Source organism: Bufo bufo, chromosome 6 (genome assembly GCF_905171765.1).
Source record: "Bufo bufo chromosome 6, aBufBuf1.1, whole genome shotgun sequence".
Lineage (NCBI taxonomy): Eukaryota > Metazoa > Chordata > Amphibia > Anura > Bufonidae > Bufo > Bufo bufo.
The window spans coordinates 405,186,121-405,209,254 of NC_053394.1; the positions used below are offsets into that span (position 1 = coordinate 405,186,121).

The window sequence follows — 23,134 nt, forward strand, 5'->3', positions numbered from 1 at the left end:
TGAGGAAATCGCAGCATAAGGATTTTATGGAGACCAAAAAATATATAATGAGTTAGTGGAGTGACAGAAGCCCTTTAAGGTGCGGATTTGTGGATGGATGAAACTTTGTGGGCATGAAAATGTTTTTCTTCTGTGAGTTTTCTGATGATGCCAAGTAGAGCTGAGTTTTGGTTTAAAAACACATGCAAAATAGATTTATCTAATTGGCCTTCTCCCGGGAGTGTGATTTTCTGATGTCTAACCAGATTTAATTTCCTCTATTAAAACACTTTCCACAATCTGAACATGAATATGGTTTCTCACCTAATGTGAATGCTCTGATGTCTAACAAGTAGTGTTGGAGCGAACTTCTGGTTTTAAGTTCGGCGTCTAAAGTTCCGGCTTCCGGTTAGCGGAGAATCCTGATATGGGATTCCGAATTCCGTTGTGGTCCGTGGTTGCGGAATCAATAATCGGCCATTATTGATTCCACTACCACGGACCACAACGGAATTCGGAATCCAATATCGGGATTGTCCGCTAACCGGAAGCCGAACTTTAGACGCCGAACTTAAAACAGAGGTTCGCTCAACACTACTAACAAGTTCTGATTTTCAAGTTAAAGCATTTTCCTCATGTCTAAACATAGGGCTTCTCCCCTGTGTGAATGTGTCTGATGTTGAACAAGAGTTGATTTCCTATTAAAACATTTTTCCACATTCTGAACATGGAAAATGGTTTTGACCCAGTATGAATTCTCTCATGTCTAAGAAGATCTGATTTTTCTATAAAACATTTCCACATTTTGAACATGAAAATGGCTTCTCCCCTTTGTGAATTCTTTCATGTACAACAAGAATACATTTCAGGTTAAAAACATTTCCCACACTGTGAACATGAAAATGGCTTCTCCCCCTGTGTGAATTCTCCTATGTTAATTAGATCTGATTTTCTGGTAAATAATTTTCCACATTCTGAACATGAAAATGGCTTCTCCCCCAGCGTGAAATCTCTTATGTCTAAGAAGATTTGAACTGGCTCTAAAACAATTTTCACAATCTGAACATGAAAATGCTTCTCCCCTGTGTGAATTTTTCTCATGTTGAACAAGATTGCTTTCCGGCTAAAACATTTTCACATTGTGAACATGAAAATGGCTTCTCCCCTGAGTGAGTGCTGTGTTGTTCGCATTCTTCGAGACTTTTGTTTTGCTTAACAGTCTGTGATGAATTGAAAATTGGACCTGTTTGAAAGTATCAGATGATGGACCCTTTGCTGTAAGGATTAAGGGTATATCTGAGATAATGACATGTTCTTCATATGTATCTGCTGTTGTACCATGATTATTTGCTTTAAAATGTGAAGATATCACATGTTCCTCTGAGCTCCCAATACAGTCACCTGCCAAGAATAAAAGTGATTTTATAATTTTTATATACATACACTTAACATTATAGTAATATGTTATTGCATTCTATATTAAAAAAAATGCTCATGGAGAATAATAAAAGGACCTGTGAGTTAAGGCTATAAGGTGGTGTCCATCTCCATGATGGCTACACACACTTTAGCATGGAGCACATTTTAGGTTTAACTAAAAAAAAAATCTACTTGCAAAACAGCAACAAACATTGTATTTTTTTAATTTATTCTCTTCGACAGATTTCTCTAAACAATTTGCTTTGCTGCGAATTAATTTGTCATAATTCTGTTAAATCAGGTCTATACCAGCCCATATTTAAACTTTAGAGAGTGTATCTCTGTGTACTTCACTGTGCATTGCAGCAACAGGCATAGCTAAACCATTCTGATAGCGAAACAGTTACTATGCATCAGAATGACAGGCAGGTCACATATATGGACGTGCGCATCATTGGGCAGGCCACCAACAGTCCTAGCTAACCCCTAGCTAAATCAAAAGAAAAGCATACAGCATCCTTCAGTAAAGCAAAAAAAAAAAAAAAAAAAAAAAAAAAGCTGCCCGCCCCTGCAGGTGTCCCAATGACTCTTAGTGAACAAAATAAGGACATTGAGGCAGCGCCATCTAGAGGCAGTTGAAAGATTTGTATTTGAATCCCTTCTGTTAGCTATAAAATGACTGTGCGTAACTATTAGGTTAGGTTAGGTTCACACTTCACTTATTTGGTCAGTTATTGTCAGCCCAAAGCAGGTGTGGGTCAAAACCACAGAACAGGTGCTGATCTAGTCATGATATCTAATCTGAGAGTAGGCTTGGCTCCGGAATTTGACTCACAAAAAGTGATGGAAATAACTGACCAAATAACAGAAACGTAAACTTAGTATTACAGGGCAATGTTCGTGTCAGGTCTAATTTATCAGCATGGACTTAGAACCAGGCAGTGGCCCAAGATTCAAGTAGTGGCCCCAGCAGTAATGCTGGGCAGCACGGTGGCTCAGTGGTTAGCACTGTTGCCTTGCAGCGCTGGGGTCCTAGGTTCAAATCCGACCAAGGGCAACATCTGCATGGAGTTTGTATGTTCTCTCCCGTGTTTGCGTGGGTTTCCTCCCACACTCCAAAGACATACTCACAGCGCATCGAGGCCCGAAGGGTAAGACTGCGTGTACACAAGACCTATACATCATCATCATCATCACTGTTTATCTTTCCATTCTTCTGATCCGTCTAAGAACAGCCACAAAAAAGCAGATCCTGTAGTTTGAGCAACTGCCTACAAACCGTCAGTATTTGTAAGGCAAAAGCAACAGTGGATCCAAAACAGAAATAAAATGTAATGGAAATATTTGCATGTATTCTGTGTTTTGGACCCACTCTTGCTTTTGACTTCCAAATCATGATCAAATCCTGATGCAAAATACTGACCACTGGATAGAGGCCTCATGCTCAGTCTGCGTGGGTTTTAACCATTTGCATTTGAAATCTGTTTTATTCAGATGGAAAAGAAGTCCTGCATGCAGGGTTTTAATAGCCTCTATCAGTTTTTTGCATCAGTAATTGATCAATATTGGTAAGATAGAAACAGGAGTGGGTCCAAAACAGAGATAACATGTGATGGAAATATTTGCATGTCTTCTCTGTTTTGGACCCACTCCTGTTTTTGGCTTCCAAATCATGATCAAATCCTAATGCTAAATATTGACCGTGTGATAAAGGCCTCATGAACGCTCAAACCACTAAAGGAATGGCCCACCTTCTGCTCAACATACACGTGTCCCCTATCCAATATTCTACAATTAAAAGATTGTTAAAACACTGTCCCTAGTGATTGCCAAATTTCTTCCTATGCTCAGTTCACAGTAAAATGGCGACGACCGCTCGGGATGAGGCCTTTATAGGGCTGGGAACTTCACAGGGGATGGCTATCTGCTGATTGCTAGCTGCACAGCATTATGGGTCATATCACATTCCTTGGCATCTTATTTTCACTTTGTAACACGTGTAGCCACCATAAAAAAAAAAAATATATTAAAAAAATCTATATATTTGTTACCACGGAGCGCAAGGAAATTTGGATTCGTAGCGAATCGAATTTTTCCTTAAATTCAGATCAAAGTCAATTAGTTCAACTTCGATAATCACTATTTGCAGCTGCCAGCACTAATATGAGGGAACTGGGGGACTTGAAAACTATAGAATCTACAGTTATTTAGCATAATAACATAGTTTGCAAGGCTGAAAAAAAGACACATCCATCCAGTTCAGCCTGTTATCCTGCAAAGTTGATACAAACCATTTTTTTCCATTTATTATGTACTTGTGATTTGTATTATTCCTTCCCATGTGCATAACCTTACATTTGTCAGTGTTAAACCTCATTTGCCATTTTTCTGCCCAAGCCTCCAATCTATCCAGATCCATCTGAAGCAGTATTCTGTCCACTTTTGTATTAATTAGTTTACACAGCTTATATCGTCAGCAAAAATCATATTTTACCTCTCAAGATTATTCATGAATATATTGACGAGACTAGGGTCCAATACTAACCCCTGTGGTACCCATTAGTGACGAGGACCTCTCCAGTACTGACCCCTGTGGTATCCCACCAGTGACTGTGACCTCTCCAGTACTGATCCCTGTGGTTCCCTACTAGTGACGGTGACCTCTCCAGTACTTACCCCTGTGGTACCCCACTTCAGACGGTGAACTCTCCACTACTGACCCCTGTGGTACCCCACTAGTGACAGTGACCTCTCCAGTACTGACCCCTGTGGCACCCCACTAGTGATGGTGAATAGAGATGAGTGAATTAATTCTAAACTAATGGGATTTAGATGTTTAGAGTTTCTGAAAACTTGGCTTCCAAATAAAGCTGATGTTTTGGTAATTTGATTCGGGTAAAATGTGCAAAATGGCGTCAGCAAATTTATATATCAAATTCGGTACAGTAGGGAAGCCATGAGTATTTTCAGCTTGTCCACTGATGTGAAAGACCTGACTAGGCTGAATTGGAGTGACGGATGTCTTTTTTCAGCTTTACAAACTATGTTACTGATGCCACATACACAGCAATTGAGAGACACAGATACTGCGAGTTTAGGGCCTTAGGCTACTTTCACATTCGCGTTTGGTGCAGATCCATCATGAACTGCACAGACGGATCCGTTCAGAGAATACAACCGTCTGCATCCGTTCAGGAAGGGATACGTTGTATTACGGATGCGTCTTGAACGACCATTGAAAGTCAATGGAGGATGGATCCGTTTTTCTATGTGCCAGATTGTGTCATAGAAAACAGATCCGTCCCCATTGACTTACATTGTGTGTTAGAACGGATCCGTTTGGCTCAGTTTCGTTAGATTGACACCAAAACGCTGCAGGCAGAGTTTTGGTGTCCACTTCCAAAGCGGAATGGAGACGGAACTGAGGCAAACTGATGCTTTCTGAGGCGGATTCTTTTCCATTCAGAATGCATTATGGCAAAACTGATCCGTTTTGGACCGCTTGTGAGAGCCCGAGACGGGCCATGTTTAAGTAGCCTTACAGGGACTGTGTTCAGGACTGGAACACTGTCGTTGGACTATTGGATCGCATCGTAGCTGCAAAAGTAACCTACCTGGTTCACTACTACCTATTTCCAAAAGGAAGGTGGCAGACGGGTTTAGCGTATTATCCCAGATTAGGTTATATTTCACTTACATTCACTTTTATTCATTCTATAATTCTTTAATTAATATTCTTAAGATTAATTGTTAAATGAGGCTTCATAGAAGTAGTAGACAAGGAGACTAACCCAAACTTCTCATCAACACTGCTAGACCCCATGTAATGGGTAACAATTGTGTGCTAATGGAGGGAACCTGTCAGAAAGTATGTGCCCCCCAAACTTCCACCAGTTCCTGACAGTGGAATGAGGAATCAGTATCCAGTGAGTAGAGTAGAATCTGCGATTCTCTCTGCTTTATTTAGTGGTTACTACTCACCTGGGAGGTTATCTGTAGGAATGTCCTCTATACTCTGCTCATCACCCCTCACAGCTGTCTCTGTAGCCTTAATATTGTTCATATCTTCACCCGGGTACAGAACCTGAGGAACAAATATTGTAGAAGTCATCAGAAAGTTGGAGAACTCGTATGGAATGTTTTATATGTTAAAAAAAGATCTGACATACTGGCTTCTGCACTCTACAGAAACTGTCCTCACCAAGTGACAAAACAACCGTCAGCCAGCTAAAATGCAACAATGACTACTCTCTACTGATTCTCCTTGACCTCTCTGAAGCTCCTCCTCATGCTCCAATCTATTGCCTTAAGGACACTGCTCTCTCTTGGTTTTCTTCCTATTTCTCTGACTGCTGTTTGCAGTGTATCATTCCCTGGCTCTACTTCCCCTCCTCTACCTCTTGCTGTTTGGGTCCTTTGTCCTCTCCTCTTTTCACAGCCCCAATCGCACATAGACAGCAGATTTGGTTTTCAGTACCATCTGTGTGCCAATGACACCCAGCTATACACTTTAACTCCTTCCTGACATGCGCCGTACATGTACGGCACATGTCAGGTGTTTAAATATGGTGTCTACTCCGGAGAGGAGCGGGCACCATAGCAACTAGGCGCCTGCTGTTGCATACAGCAGGCACTCACGGCTAATGTCTGCGATCGGTGGAAATGCCGACCACAGACATTTAACATTGAGGGTGTTAAAAACAGGATCATTAGTAGGATATCGCAGTTCTGACCACTAGGTGGCAGCACTGAACTGTGATATAATGATTTCTCTACAGAATAATGGAGCAATTTCCATTATTCTTTCTAAGTTGCCGTCTGATGATTGCAAGTTGTGGTCTACTTGGGGGTCTAACAAAATATAAAAAAAAAGTTTTGAAGAATATAAAAAAAAAATTAAAAAAATTTCAAATAACCCCCCCTTTCCCCACAATTAAAATTAATAAAATAACATCATGGGCATTGCGACGTGTGAAAACATCCATACTATAAAAATATAGAAAAATTAGCCCATACAGTGATTGGCATAATGGAAAAAACTATAAAAATTGCAGATTCGCCTTTTTTTATCCCAATAAATCAAAATGTCATACTTAATGGTATTGTCAAAAACGGCAGATCATCCCACAAAAAATTAGCCCCCACACATCTCCCCAAACATAAGTATAAAAAAGTGGCTATGAAAAGAAAAAAATTATTATTTTTCAGTTTTAAAAAGCAAGAAAAACTATACATACAGTGCCTTGCAAAAGTATTCACCCCCCTTGACTTTTTTCGTATTTTGTTACATTACAGACTTAAAGGGCTTCTGTCACCCCACTAAACTCATATTATAATCCCTATCCTGCGATATATCTATACATTATGTTATTAATAATTTTCGTCAGTAGATTTAGCAAAAAAATTACTTGTATGCTATGCTATTACCTTTCTACCAGCAAGTAGGGGCGTCTACTTGCTGGGTAGCAGCCGCAGAAAACCGCCCCTCCTTCTGTTGATTGACAGTGCCAGCCGCGATCTTCTCCTCCGGCCAGCCCTGTCAGCATTTCGGTGACGTCATCGGCGCAGGCGCACTTAGGGAGCCCTTTAAGTTCAATGTTTTTTTAGAATATGGTCCCTAAATGTTCAGATTAGATCCAAAAAAGAAGTGCATGATTACACAAGGGATAGAAGATAAATTAGTGCACGGCGGCACCTTAAATAACCGGTGGTCCTACCGTTTTAGCCGGGATCCTCCGGTTTCCGTCGATGTCCAGTAGAAATAGGTCTGCTGTGAAAAAGAGCAATGAAGGCTGGGCAGGGGTATTAGTGGGTTAAGGGTGCCTAGACAGCCCTAATATATGGGTGCTATCTCGGCCCTAGCATCCTATTCCACGGAGCACCCGTTCTAATAAGAACGACCCCGTCCGGAACCTTGCTCTTTTGCTACTTGGCCCTATTGTGCCCTAGTGTAGCTAATACCTACAGCCATGTTTCGTATAAGATCTCATCATACCAATAACCCTACTGTGGTCATCCTCCTGATATCAGAATCGCACCTAACATATGTCACCCTCTGATGGCAGACCATACTATAACCTTGCTGTGATTATCCTCTTGATATGAGAATTGCACCTATTATGTGTCATATCCGATGCATACCATATTAATTACCTTGCTTTGGTTATCCTCATAATAATCGTAGCAAAATATAATAATGGATGTTAACCCCTATCCCCGATCTTTGAAAGGCTCATCCACACAGATATGAGAATTCACCTATGTACCCGTGTAGAGACCTAACCGACCAGAATACTCTTATTTTAATCTTACTGCAAAAAATGCCACTACTACACACACCGCATTTGCTATAGACGGTGTCATAATGATGGTCGCCACACAGCGTCCCGGTTACTAGGCAACCTACCAAACATTGGCCGCTGGATAGTATGTGTCCCGGGCTGATGACATAATCCTCGGCCACTTGTTACGACGCACCTCCATCTGACCGCGTCAACATGCTCCTTACCGTGCTGTTTACCTTCAGCATGGACAGCGCATGCGCGGTTACGTAAATTGCCCCGCTGACATCACCGCGCTGCGCTTCAAGCCTCGCTCTGAGGCCAAATGGTGTTCAAATAGGAGCGGGGCGATCTCCCTTAAGCAGGCTACATAACGGCCTCCAGACACATCGCTGCGATTCATGCGAGGGATCTGATCATCTCTAGGCTGCCCTCTTAACACTGTCTACATATCGCTAGGCAAGTACTGCGCCCTGATACATGAGTGGAGCCTGGATTAAAGGCTACCACCTTAAGGTATCAATTGTGTCATCCATTGTTTATCATAATTGTGCATAACTGTGTGTGTTGACTACTAACTAAAGATATCAACACTGTATGTTATTACATTATATTGCCCTTCTGTGTGTACCTAACACTCCCCTGGTGAATTCTTATACGAAACATGCGTGTAGGGATTAGCTACACTAGGGCACAATAGGGCCAAGTAGCAAAAGGGCAAGGTTCCGGACGGGGTCGTTCTTATTAGAACGGGGTGCTCCGTGAATTAGGATGCTAGGGCCGAGATAGCACCCATATATTAGGGCTGTCTAGGCACCCTTAACCCACTAATACCCCAGCCTTCATTGCTCTTTTTCACAGCAAACCTATTTCTACTGGACATCGACGGAAACCGGAGGATCCCAGCTAAAACGGTAGGACCACCGGTTATTTAAGGTGCCGCCGTGCACTAATTTATCTTCTATCCCTTGTGTATCATGCACTTCTTTTTCTATCTAATCTGAACATTTAGGGACCTTATTCTATCTAAATAAATAAAAGTTCAGTTTTAACTAAAAATCACCATCCTCACTCTGTTTACATTAATTTAAAATATTGGTGATTAAGTCATCAAGTAAGATATAGCCTGTAACGGACCGTTTCCGCAGACAAGGGGTTAAAATCCGTTTAGACGATAAGCCCCTTTCTGAGAGACAGGCACAGCTACTGCAGGATACACCAAACTCCCGAACTGGATACAAAGTAGCACTCCAAACTGGAACCTCACGAATAGCTGCTAGCAGACGAACAGGAAAAGCATACAATCCTGGCAATCGGTCTTCTAACAGCATACAGTGAATCCCCCCAATAACGAGACAAGGCTCCGTTTTGAGGGTCAAGCAGTGGTCTGACTGTACTTCACGTACATCCTCTTTTATTCACAAAAAACAAACATAGTACTGCCCACAGGGGTTTGAAATACAACCAATCAGTATATACAAGACATACAATGTAACTACAGCAACCAATCGTTCACGCCCCCAGAGGACCAGAATGAAGACTGTAACATAGGACAACATATCCCCACATTGCATCATGGTTTCCTCCTCTCTGTCCAGACAACCTGAAGAGCAATCCAATTATCTCTGAGGACAAAAGGAGATCGCCATACACATGTGAGGACAACAGAACAGACATCACCATTTTAAACACACAATGGCACAATAGAAACACACCCAGCATATTCCCCTCCCCTTATCCTGAGAGGAGACTCAATTATACATACAGTTAAACATACTTTCTACCCAACTTTCATAACTCTAAACCATACATCACATTCACATAAAAATTACATATTCGCAATCAATCCATTCAGGGGAACAACATATTAAAAAATGGCATGAATCAGACCAGGGGTTCAAAAGTTAGTAAAATATCTTCTGGGCCCTGGCTGGCACATGGCTATCTGGCTCAAACCAGTTTTACAGAGCCCTCTTTCCTGGAGACAATGGGAAAAGAATCAAATTATATCCAGGGATAGAGGCAGACTCCATTGAGCACATGGTTGCAAAAAGACATAAAATACAATAAAATACACAAGGTTACATTTACTACATAAAATAAAGACATGCAACATATCCCCAGATAGCTTAGGTCTGAGCGCATATTATTGAATGGCGCTCAGACCACACACATACAGTTCAATTGCCATGGAGCTTAAGTTTTGCATGGGCTGATGATAGGGCCCATAATCCTGGGGCAAGAGGCCAGCAGCCAGTCCTCTCCAAAGCCCAGTGGCGAGGTTGGTTTCGCCACACATCTCCCCCCCCAGGGAAGACTAACCAGGTACCTGACCTCACGCCGGTCGGTACCTGAGTTAGTCTGGCAGCCTACCCTCAACCAAATACTGGACCTGTTGACTTTAGTAGCCTGTCTCTGTCCAGTGAGTCCACCAAGGTTGTGTTGGAAGCTCGTACTCTCGGTCTCTGTGTTGCTCCCTGGCTTGGAGTGGAGGTTGCTTTGTGGGCAGGTATCAGCGGTACTCTGCCCTGGTGCCAGCGCTACTACGGAAGAAGCCTGGTTGGAGCCTGGTTGTTGGAGGGGGAGACCGACTGCCTCTACCCCCTGTGCTGTAAGTGCAGAGACCACGGTCCCATCTGCACTGTTGTGGGGCTTACTGTCTCCCCCTGGTGAGTTAAGCTGCCGCTGGGGAGAGGGGGTAACAAGCTCCTCTCCCATACATACTTCCGGGCCGCTGGGGAGGGCGACCGACCGTCTCCGCTCCCAATACAGTGTCCTGTTGCTGGGAAAGGAGACTGGGCTCTCTATTCCCTGCTGGACACTCTGCCGCTGGGGGACAGGACCGACTGTCTCTGCCCCCTGTAACTCCGCCTGCCGCTGGGGAATGGAGACTGGGCTCCCAATTCCCAAAAAAATCATGCTGCTGCTGGGGGGCAGGAACAACTACCTCTGCCCCCTGTAAACTCTGCCTGCCGCTGAGGAGGGAGGACGCTGCTCTCCTCTCCCTGCACTTCACACTGCCGCTGGGGAATGGAGACTGGGCTCCCCAATTCCCTGCAATTCTCACTGCCGCTGGGGAATGGAGACTGGGTCTGTCACCTTACTGTCCTGCTGAGCCTTCTCACTGCATGGAACAGCTGCTGGTAGCCCTGTTCCAGCTCCATCTCCCGGTCACCAGGTGGACCAGGTCCTGCTCAATCTCATGAGTGTCGTCCAGTCATACCTGCTCTCCCTCCATCCCAAGAGATCATGAACCGGGCTTGTGTAGGGCTCCCAAACTCCAGCTCTGAAAAAGTCTCCCATAACAAGCCAGGACCATCAAACTCCTCTCCCTCCGGCTTGTCATGCTCAGCTGTCCTGGGTAGGTACTGTGCCCCATACCACCAGAGCGCCTGGTAGGCATCTTCCAGCCACAGCTCCTGCCATGCCAGGAGTTCCAATTCCTTTACCCATTCCTCCCGGGGCTGCTCTCCCAGGAAGGGCATCCGCAGGGATACTCGCTTCTGCAACCGCTGGTCTTCCGTGGGGAGTCTCTCGTCCTGCATATACTCTACAATACCCAGTACCTGGTACCAGATGCCTTTGCGGACTGCATCTCGGTCATCCATGACACCCTCATCGTACTCCACTGCTGTTTCCATTCTGGTGCTGTCAGGGTCGCTGTACTGGGACATGCGTTGCCCTCAAATTGTAATTCCAGGGAATGATGTTTTCTTTTGTAGCTGTCCTTCTGGGCTGTGGGAACGATCCCATGCTGCCACCAATGTAACGGAACCGTTTCCGCAGACAAGGGGTTAAAATCCGTTTAGACGATAAGCCCCTTTCTGAGAGACAGGCACAGCTACTGCAGGATACACCAAACTCCCGAACTGGATACAAAGTAGCACTCCAAACTGGAACCTCACGAATAGCTGCTAGCAGACGAACAGGAAAAGCATACAATCCTGGCAATCGGTCTTCTAACAGCATACAGTGAATCCCCCCAATAACGAGACAAGGCTCCGTTTTGAGGGTCAAGCAGTGGTCTGACTGTACTTCACGTACATCCTCTTTTATTCACAAAAAACAAACATAGTACTGCCCACAGGGGTTTGAAATACAACCAATCAGTATATTACAAGACATACAATGTAACTACAGCAACCAATCGTTCACGCCCCCAGAGGACCAGAATGAAGACTGTAACATAGGACAACATATCCCCACAATGCATCATGGTTTCCTCCTCTCTGTCCAGACAACCTGAAGAGCAATCCAATTATCTCTGAGGACAAAAGGAGATCGCCAATACACATGTGAGGACAACAGAACAGACATCACCATTTTAAACACACAATGGCACAATAGAAACACACCCAGCATATTCCCTCCCCTTATCCTGAGAGGAGACTCAATTATACATACAGTTAAACATACTTTCTACCCAACTTTCATAACTCTAAAACCATACATCACATTCACATAAAAATTACATATTCGCAATCAATCCATTCAGGGGAACAACATATTAAAAAATGGCATGAATCAGACCAGGGTTCAAAAGTTAGTAAAATATCTTCTGGGCCCTGGCTGGCACATGGCTATCTGGCTCAAACCAGTTTTACAGAGCCCTCTTTCCTGGAGACAATGGGAAAAGAATCAAATTATATCCAGGGATAGAGGCAGACTCCATTGAGCACATGGTTGCAAAAAGACATAAAATACAATAAAATACACAAGGTTACATTTACTACATAAAATAAAGACATGCAACATATCCCCAGATAGCTTAGGTCTGAGCGCATATTATTGAATGGCGCTCAGACCACACACATACAGTTCAATTGCCATGGAGCTTAAGTTTTGCATGGGCTGATGATAGGGCCCATAATCCTGGGGCAAGAGGCCAGCAGCCAGTCCTCTCCAAAGCCCAGTGGCGAGGTTGGTTTCGCCACATAGCCCCCCTTAGCTGTCAATGTTTTTAACCTGAATTTTATGTGATGGATCAGAACACAATAGTCTAAGTCGGTGAAGTGAAATTAGAAAAATATATAAATAAAACTATTGTTTAGAAATAGAAAACAGAAAATTGGCCTGTGCGTATGTATTCACCCCCTTTGTTAGGAAGTCCATAAAAAGCTCTGGTGCAACCAATTACCCTAACAAGAATAGTGTGGTGTAAAACAGGCAGGAAGTGCTCAAACCCACATGCAGTTGTGCATGTATATACAGGGGAGCAATTCCTGCACTTGTGGCCCATTGCTAATGGCAATCCCCAGCAGAAATGCATACAGTGGAGGATGCCCGCAGCGGACCACAAGTACCTCAAAGAACATCCTACACAAGATAGCAATTATGTGGATGTGATAAACAATATAATAACAACAAGGACAGGTGCACTCTGCGAACTTCCTAAGCCCTCAAACTGATGTTAAAATTGAGAGATAAGCAAACATGTCCCACCAGGAGGACATGTCTAAGTCTGAGCACCGCGCCAAGGTTTCTCAAGTAGCTTGGGTCCTAACACTCACCTACCTGAGCCGTATGGGCAATACCAGTGCACCTGTCCTTGTTGTTATTATATTGTTTACTTGAGAAACCTTGGCGCGGTGCTCGGGCTCAGACATGTCCTCCTGGTGGGACATGTTTGCTAATCTCTCAATTTTAACATCAGTTTAAGGGCTTAGGAAGATCGCAGAGTGCACCTGTCCTTGTTGTTATTACAACCAATTACCTTCAAGAGTCACATAACTAGTGAATTGATGTCCACCTGTGTGCAATCTAAGTGTCACATCATCTGTCATTATATATACACACCATTTTTGAAAGGCCCCAGAGGCTAAAAACACCTAAGTAAGAGGCATCACTAACCAAACACTGCCATGAAGACCAAGGAACTCTCCAAACAAGTAAGGGACAATGTTGTTGAGAAGTACAAGTCATGGTTAGGTTATAAAAAAATATCCAAATCTTTGATGATCCCCAGGAGCACCATCAAATCTATCATAACCAAATGGAAAGAACATGGCACAACAGCAAACCTGCCAAGAGACGGCCGCCCACCAAACTCACGGACTGGGCAAGGAGGGCATTAATCAGAGAGGCAGCACAGAGACCTAAGGTGACCCTGGAGGAGCTGCAGAGTTCCAGAGCAGAGACTGGAGTATCTGTACATAGGACGACAATAAGCCGTACGCACCATAGAGCTGGGCTTTATGGCAGAGTGGCCAGAAGAAAGCCATTACTTTCATCTAAAAACAATAAGGCACGTTGTGAGTTTGCGAAAAGGCATGTGGGAGACTCCCAAAATGTATGGAGGAAGGTGCTCTGGTCTGATGAGACTAAAATTGAACTTTTCGGCCATCAAAGAAAACGCTATGTCTGGCGCAAACCCAACACATCACATCACCCAAAGAACACCATCCCCACAGTGAGACATGGTGGTGGAGGCATCATGCTGTGGGGATGTTTTTCAGTAGCCGGGACTAGGAAACTGATCAGAGTTGAGGATAGTGCTAAATACAGGGATATTCTTGAGCAGAACCTGTCCCACTCTGTGCGTGATTTGAGGCTAGGACAGAGGTTCACCTTCCAGCAGGACAATGACCCCAAACACACTGCTAAAGCAACACTTGAGTGGTTTAAGGGGAAACATGTAAATGTGTTTGAATGGCCGAGTCACAGCCCATATCTCAATCCAATAGAAAATCTGTGGTCAGACTTAAAGATTGCTGTTCACAAGCACAAACCATCCAACTTGAAGGAGCTGGAGCAGTTTTGCAAGGAGGAATGGGAAAAAATCCCAGTGGTAAGATGTGGCAAGTTCATAGAGACTTATCCAACGCGACTTGGAGTTGTGATTGCCACAAAATATGGCTCTACAGAGTATTGACTTTAGGGGGGTGAATAGTTATGCACATTTTCTGTTATTTTGTCCTATTTGTTGTTTGCTACACAATGGAAAAAAAAAAACTCTTCAAAGTTGTCGGCATGTTCTGTAAATTAAATGATGCAAATCCTCAAACAATCCATGTTGATTCCAGGTTGTGAGGCACCAAAATACAAAAAAAGTCAAGGGAGGGGTGAATACTTTTGCAAGGCACTGTATGTGGTATTGCCAGATTCGTACTGATATGGAGAATAAAGAGCACAAGTCAGTTTTACAGCATAGTGAAAACCATAATTTTTTTTTTTTGAAAAACAGGAAAACTGTGGCGGTGGACTACCCACCCTGGGAAGAAGGTATGCAAATAAGCTCTTAAAAAGCTCTACCTCAACCAGATGTAAGGTTGCTTTCCTGTAAGTTAATGTTTGACCTTTTAAAGGGCCTTTAGACAGGACTTGGATAATAAATAAGCCAGCATCCCATCTGCAGACAGTTGTTTTGGGTGACTGTCCCTCATCAGTGCAGAGCAGAGAGAACTGACTTAACTGGGTGGGAGGCCTAGGTCAGGATTTAGGGAATACTATATCTCCTTATGGAGGGTTCCTTAAATGGCATTAAGGAGTCTTATAGGCCAGGTAATGCTCCTCTGGAATTTTGGGAAGATGATATGTAAATGAACTGCACTGATGAGGGGCAATCACCCAAAACAGCTGTCTGCAGGTGAGATGCTGGCTTAATTATTATCCAACTCACGTCTCAATGCCTTTTCATAAGGTCAAACATAGACTTATAGGATAACTACCTTACATGTCGTTGCATTAGAGGCTTGTTAAAAGCTCATTGGCATACCATCTCTCTATCTGAAACTGAATCCTCCAAAACATTGCTAGAATTCTCATTGTTGCCCTGGTAAGATTGCTGAACCATTATACAAACAAAGCACATTTTACCTTATGTGTCACTCCTATCTCCTCATAGATTGTAAGCTCTTGCAAGTAGGGCCCTCATTCCTCCTGACTTTTTTGATGCTATGTTATTTATGACTCAGTTTGTACATGAACATCCTGATTATAAAGCGATGCAGAATATGTTGGCGCTATATAAATAAAGACTATTATTAGTAATTAACATAACAACCAAAATGACTGGACAGCAGGAGTTATCTAAACCAAATATTTTTAGGTTTCCTGTGTAAAATCCAGCCTGATGGTTTCTTATTCCAACCAGCAGTCACTATAGCCAGAAAATAGTGAGAAGATCCAGACAACATGTAACGTCTATGGTCATCTGTAATCCTGCCATCTCCACCTTTCTCATTACACAAGGATAAAACATATAATACTGGTGGATTAAACAAGACTGAACACAAGATCTTCACAGCCTTCTACAGATCATAGGGGACATTTCATATGACCTTATCTACATCTACCTGATCATCCTGTGGGACATTGTGATGTTCTTCTGAACCATCCTGTGGAAGAGGAGGACTGGGACATCTCTCCGGTGTTCTTATCTCTTCCTTAACTGTAGGAAACACATGCAGTGACTTAATTCAGGGCTCCAGATGGTGACCAAAATGGTCTCAAATGCGACCTAGAATTGCTAAATGGCTAGTCTTGTCGCCATTTGCGCCTAGACCTCTGCCGCTTTCACATTACTGACATGAGACGCGCTGCTGTCAGCGCGTGCCATGTTCTTTTCAACAACACAGGGGAGAAGTAGGCGGTCCCTCCCCCCTGGACTGCTGCTGCCGCTGCCACCAATGGGCTGATAGCAGGAAGGAGGAGGGGAGGGGCTATGGCCACTGCGCCACCAATGAATATCGTTTATGCTTAAAGGGACACTGACAGGCCCAATAAGCATATTTATATATATATATATATATATATATATATATATATATGCATAGGTCTTCTAATGTGTAATAAAAACATATAAGTATAACCCTTGTCCACCTTATAAATACAGCAAAATCATGTTTGATAACCTGATGTAATCGCCCTTCTTTCTGCCCAAGGGGCGGCGTTTCAGCTCCACATGGGCGCACACACGCGCCCCAACCGCGGTTTTCAAGTGCCGCCCAGCTCATCAATATTCACTTCGCTGAGCGGCTTCTACTGTCCCCGACGTTCCAAGATCCCATAACTTTCTATTGGGCATGCGCGGGATCTTGGAACGTCGGGGACAGCAGAAGCCGCCCAGCGAAGTGAACATTAATGAGCTGGGCGGCACTTGAAAACGGCGGTTGGGGCGCGTGTGTGCGCCCATGTGGAGCTGAAACGCCGCCCCTTGGGCAGAAAGAAGAGCGATTACATCAGGTTATCAGACCTTGATGACTGCGCGCTGCGATCCGCCGCTATTAACCCCCCAGGTGCGGCATCTGAGGGGTTAATAGCGGCGGATCGCAGCGTGCAGTCATAGAGGCTGGGTGCCGGGTATGGGATATGACCGGCACCCGCATGGCAGCCTGCGTTTGTATTAAGCATAAACGATATTCATTGGTGGTGCAGTGAACCCCCCCCAACCCCAGTATTATAAAGTATAATCATTGGTGGCGCAGTGCGTCCCCAACCCCCCCCCCCCCCCCAAAGTATTATAATCATTGGTGGTGCAGTGTGCCCCCAAACCCCCCTCTTAGTATTATTATTGGGGGTGCAGTGCGCCCCCAACCCCCCATCCGCCAAGTATTATCATTGGTGTCAGTGGCAGTTCTGATCGTCGGAGCCCCAGCAGTGTAAGCCTGGGGCTCCAATCGGTTACCATGGCAGCCAGGATGCTATTGAAGTCCTGGCTGCCATAGTCAGCTCCATGCTGCTGTGTGCACAAAGCACAGAGCAGCAGGGAGAGTGTGAAGTCCTATTCACCCTAATAGAGATCTATCAGGGTGAATAGGACAAGGGATGAAAGATCCCAGATTCTAGCCCCTAAGGTGGGAAATTGTTATTAAATAAAAAGTTTTAAAAAAAAAAGGTTAAAAAAACAAACACCAAAATATTAAGTTTAAATCACCCCCTTGCCCAATTTTACATCTAAAATATATAAACAATAAAAAAATTTACATATCGCCACGCCCGAATAAGTGTGAACTATTAAAATATTAAAAAATATCTCCTATGCGGTGAACAACTTGCAATTTGCCATTTTTTAGTCACCTCGTCCCTAACAAAAATTAGGATCGGACTGTTCTATTAAGGTCCAGACGTTCCATAAAATCTGGAATGCACGCAGCTTTTTTGGTGTTTTATTTTTTTCACGTGGTATCGAGTATCGCAATACTTTTTTATATCAAAATCGAGTCAAAATTTTGTTATCGTGACAACCCTAGATAAGACGTGTGTTTTTTTTTTTATTATACCGTAATTATATGTATTTTAGTTTGGCTTCTAAATTTTTCAGGTTAGGAGCCAATGGCTCCTTGTTATTTTTATTAGTCTGGAGCCCTGTAATTCATTCCTTACATACAGATAATGAGAGGACGTGTGTATTTAGTCATGTCTAATACCTGGTGATGTCAGGGGCCAGTGATCCTCTATCTTGAGGCCCTTATCTCCATCTACTTCATTATCCTGTGGAAGAAGAGGACTGGGACATCTCTCTGGTGGTTGTCTCTCTTCCTTAACTGGTGGTTTGAGGGGCCGGTGATCCTCCATCATGACTTCTTTGTACAGATCTTTGTGTCCTTCTAAATACTCCCACTCCTCCATGGAGAAATAGACGGTGACATCCTGACACCTTATAGGAACCTGACAACACAATGATAGAGTTATCACCCAGATCCCTCCTGTATAATGTCCCAGCATTCCCAGCAGTGTCACCTCTCCAGTCAGCTGCTCAATCATCTTGTTGGCAAGTACTAGGATCTTCTCTGTATGGATTTCCTCATGTATCAGGCGAGGTGGAGGCCCCATGATTGGGCTCAGGGTTCTTCCACATCCTTCAGGCACAGGGTCCTGACAATGCTCACTAGAGGTCTTCTTCACTACTGTGTAGTCCTGATTATGGAGAGACACAGTAATAAATATCACTCCATACATCTCCAGAGTCCCTCACCTCTCCAGTCATGTCCATCTGTTAGTAACATAGATAAAATGATGTAATGTGAATCTCTCACTTCTCTAGTAAGCCAGAAGAGGAGCTCTACGGTGAGATTTATTATACTCTCCGCCATCTTGTCCCTATTCATCCTTGACGGGTCAATCAGGAGAAGGATCTTATATAGAAGATCTCCACTGAGCGGATCCTATATTGTAGGAACCTGAATGGAAAGAAGATGAGAAAATGGAAAATCCTACAAAATCCCATGTAAAATACAATTACTGGAGATAATAAGGGGTGACATCGGAGGAGATAATAAAGTGTAGATGTTGTGTTCTCTCTTACTCTATGGCTTTGAAGAAGAGTTTATAAAAGGGTTGGAAACAGTCTTGACGTCTTACAAAGACAATGTAACCTCTCAGTGTTCTGTTGCTCTGTGTCACGGAAGGTGTACAGCAAACTAGAAGACACAAAAGGAAGATCCGGCTGACTGGATCCAAAACTAAGGAACCAAAGGGATAGCCCTGCAACAGACCTGGCTCTCTCCCTAAACTGCTCAGCCTATGCAAAATTCTCAATGGTAGAAGATCGCATATCCTCATACCTTGACTGAATAACCCCTGAACACCCTATAATAGTGAGGGGACACGACCACCGGCTCCCTACACTTGATACGGAGGGAGTCAGGGTCTCCTGGGATCCAGCAAACAGGAAAATACAAATGAATAAACAAAACTTATCTGTAGAAGACTCAGTAGTAGCATCCAGCATGCATATACTCCAGGAAGTTGCATAAACCGCAAAGTGATGCAGTATGGGAAGGGATTTAAAGGGATGCAATCAGTGCAACTACATGACAGCTGAGAGAGGCTAACGAGATGAGAAAATGAAAGCAAAACAAAAGGAACCTCAAGGAGGAGGTTCTGAAGGACGTCTGTCAGAGCTTCTCAGATGTCTGGTGGTGACAGTACCCCTCCTTCTACGAGTGGACTCCGGACACTCAGAGCCCACCTTCTCAGGATGGGACCTATGGAAAGCCCTGATGAGACGAGTGGCCTTAATGTCCATCACTGGGACCCACATCCTCTCCTCAGGACCATAACCCTCCCAATGAACGAGGTACTGGAGAGAACCGCGGACAACACGAGAATCCACAATCCTAGAGACCTGAAATTCAAGATTACCATCAACCACAATCGGAGGAAGAGGCAAAGACGAGGGTACAATGGGTTGGACATAAGGTTTTAATAAGGACTTATGAAAAACATTATGGATCTTCCAAGTCTGAGGAAGATCAAGACGGTAGGCAACAGGATTGATGACGGACAAGATTTTGTAAGGCCCAATAAACTTAGGACCCAACTTCCAGGAGGGAACCTTCAATTTGATATTCTTAGTAGACAACCACACCAGATCACCAACATTCAGGTCCGGACCAGGCACACGTCTCTTATCCGCCACACGCTTATATCTCTCACTCATGCTCTTTAGATTATCCTGAATCTTTTGCCAAATCGATGACAAAGACGAGGAGAATCTGTCCTCATCAGGTAAACCAGAAGACCCCTCTCCAGAGAATGTCCCAAACTGCGGATGAAACCCATATGCACCAAAAAATGGTGACTTATCAGAGGACTCCTGACGACGGTTATTTAAAGCAAACTCAGCAAGGGACAAAAAAGAACACCAATCCTCCTGATTCTCTGCCACAAAACACCCCAGATATGTCTCCAGATTCTGATTGACGCGCTCTGTCTGACCATTCGACTGCGGGTGGAAAGCAGAAGAGAATGACAACCGAACCCCCAAGCGAGAACAGAAAGCCTTCCAGAATCTGGAAACAAACTGTGTGCCCCTATCAGAGACAATGTCTGAAGGAATACCATGCAATTTGACAATGTGATCAATAAATGCCTGCGCCAGCGTCTTAGCATTGGGCAAGCCAGGAAAAGGAATGAAATGCACCATTTTGCTAAAATGGTCCACCACCACCAGAATCACAGTCTGTGGCTCTTGCCCCCGGGTGCCCAGCAAGGACAGTATCGTGGTGCTCCTTAAAAATCTTGTGTCTTAAAGCGAGAGGCACAAACAACCTCCCAGGAGGACAAAGATCAGGAGCCTCTGACTGGGCTACCTGAACCTCTGCCTCCAATTCAGGATAAAGAGCAGAGACCACCACACCTTCAGCCAAAATGGGACCCAGGTCTTCAAAATTCCCACCTCCCGGAAAACAACGTGACAGGGCATCCGCCTTCACATTCTTAACCCCAGGGCGGAAGGTGACAACAAAATTAAACCTTGAAAAGAACAAAGACCATCTGGCCTGTCTCGGGTTCAGACGCTTGGCTGACTCCAAGTAGGCCAGATTCTTATGGTCAGTAAACACGGTAATAGGGTGTCTGGCTCCCTCTAGCCAATGGCGCCATTCCTTAAAAGCTAACTTGATGGCCAACAACTCCCTATCTCCCACATCGTAATTTCTCTCTGCGGAGGAGAGTTTCTTCGAGAAAAAGGCACACGGTCGCCATTTGGCAGGAGAGGGACCCTGAGACAAGACCGCACCCACACCCACCTCAGAAGCATCAAGCTCAACTATGAAGGGCAGAGAGACATCAGGTTGTACCAAGATGGGAGCGGAAACAAAACTCTCCTTGATATTAGAAAAGGCCTTACGCGCCTCTACCGACCAGGAGGAAAAATTTACCCCCTTTCTAGTCATATCAGTGAGTGGTTTAACAACAGAGGAATAATTCAAAATAAACTTCCTGTAATAATTGGCAAAACCCAGAAAACGCATCAGCGCCTTCTGATTCTCAGGAAGCTCCCACTCAAGCACAGCGCGGACCTTCTCGGGGTCCATGCGAAAACCAGAAGCGGAGAGAAGAAACCCCAGAAATTGAATTTCTGGAACCGCAAACACACATTTTTCCAGTTTAGCGTACAATTTATTCTCCCGCAGGATGAGAAAGACCTGACGTAAATGTTCCTTATGAGTTTTGAAATCAGGAGAAAAAATCAAAATGTCATCCAGATACACTAATACAAATTTCCCCATTAAATGATAAAAAATGCTGTTCACAAAATGCTGAAAGACGGCTGGAGCATTCATCAAACCAAAAGGCATAACAAAATTCTCAAAATGGCCCTCAGGGGTATTGAAGGCCGTCTTCCATTCGTCTCCTTCTCTGACCCTGACCAGGTTGTATGCCCCTCTTAGATCCAATTTGGAAAAAACTTTAGCCCCCACAATCTGGTTAAACAGGTCCGGGATCAGAGGAAGCGGATAAGGGTCACGAATTGTGATACTGTTCAGTTCCCTGAAATCCAGACATGGTCTTAAAGAACCATCTTTTTTCTTAACAAAGAAAAAACCAGCGGCAACAGGTGACTTCGAGGGTCGTATGTGTCCCTTTCTCAGACTCTCAGAGATATAAGCACGCATAGTGACCCTTTCAGGTTGGGAGAGATTGTATAAATGAGATTTAGGCAGTTTGGCGCCTGGGGTGAGATTAATAGGGCAATCGTACTCCCTGTGAGGGGGCAATTCCTGAACACCACTCTCAGAAAACACATCCGAAAATTTAGAGAGGAAAGATGGTACAGTCTTAGTAGAAACCTCTGAAACAGATGTCGTGAGGCAATTCTCTCTGCAAAAGTCAGCCAACCATTTATTTGCCTCGCTTGCCAATCAATGGTGGGGTTATGTTTAGTGAGCCAGGGTAGCCCCAACACTAGAGGAGTAGGCAACCCGTTTAGGACGAAACATGACACATCCTCAACATGAGTATCACTCACAATCAAACGGATATTGTGAACTATGCCCTTTAACGATTTCTGAGAAAGTGGAACGGAATCAATAGCAAAAACAGGTATATCCTTTCCCAAAGTGCATACCTGGAAACCATGAGTTATAGCAAATTGATTATCAATAAGATTGACAGCTGCTCCACTATCTACAAAAATCTCACAAAAAATTATTCTTGCTCTCTAGCGCCACCCTGGCAGGTAGGACAAAACGGGAACTACAAGCAAACGGAAAACCTTCAATTTCCGCAGCAACCTTGCCAATAGTAACAGATGGAACGTTTTTAGAGGATTTTTTCTTTTTGTTTCTTTATTACTCTCAAAAAACTGCCTGAATCTCCTAGAGGGACAAACATTTGCCAAATGATTTATACCTCCACAACAGAAGCAAACCTTCCCATGCGAGCTGAATCCTCTATTGTCAGAGGCAAGCAAACCCAGCTGCATGGGCTCCTGCTCAGAAGGGATTTAGAGCGACTGAGATCCCTGTGCACTGAATGAGACCGCCGCACTGTCCTTGGAGTGAGTATGACAGGAAGGAGTGATCTCTGCTCTCTCTCTAAGACGCCTGTCAATACGAACGGCCCGAGACATGGCAGAGTCCAAGGAGGTAGGTCTCTCATGAAAGGCAAATGCATCTTTCAATCCCTCTGAAAGACCATGGCAAAATTGACTTCGGAGTGCAGCATCATTCCAACCAGTATCATCTGCCCATCTCCAAAATTCTGAACAATATATCTCTGCGGACTGT

General features: G+C 44.0%; 1 protein-coding gene across 1 annotated transcript in view; it reads right to left on the bottom strand.

Annotated features, from left to right (window-relative positions):
• Positions 1–1,102: 1,102 nt before the first annotated feature.
• LOC121005780 overlaps positions 1,103–23,134 on the bottom strand; it is a 28,667-nt gene continuing 6,635 nt past the window's right edge. The window contains exons 3-8 of the mRNA XM_040438545.1: positions 18,656–18,799; positions 18,360–18,536; positions 18,047–18,287; positions 15,974–16,068; positions 5,380–5,482; positions 1,103–1,380 (exon numbers count right to left, since the gene is read on the bottom strand). Of these exons, the coding sequence (XP_040294479.1) occupies positions 1,103–1,380; positions 5,380–5,482; positions 15,974–16,068; positions 18,047–18,287; positions 18,360–18,536; positions 18,656–18,727 (966 nt within the window). The 5' untranslated portion in view covers positions 18,728–18,799. The remainder of the gene's footprint in view (positions 1,381–5,379; positions 5,483–15,973; positions 16,069–18,046; positions 18,288–18,359; positions 18,537–18,655; positions 18,800–23,134) is intronic.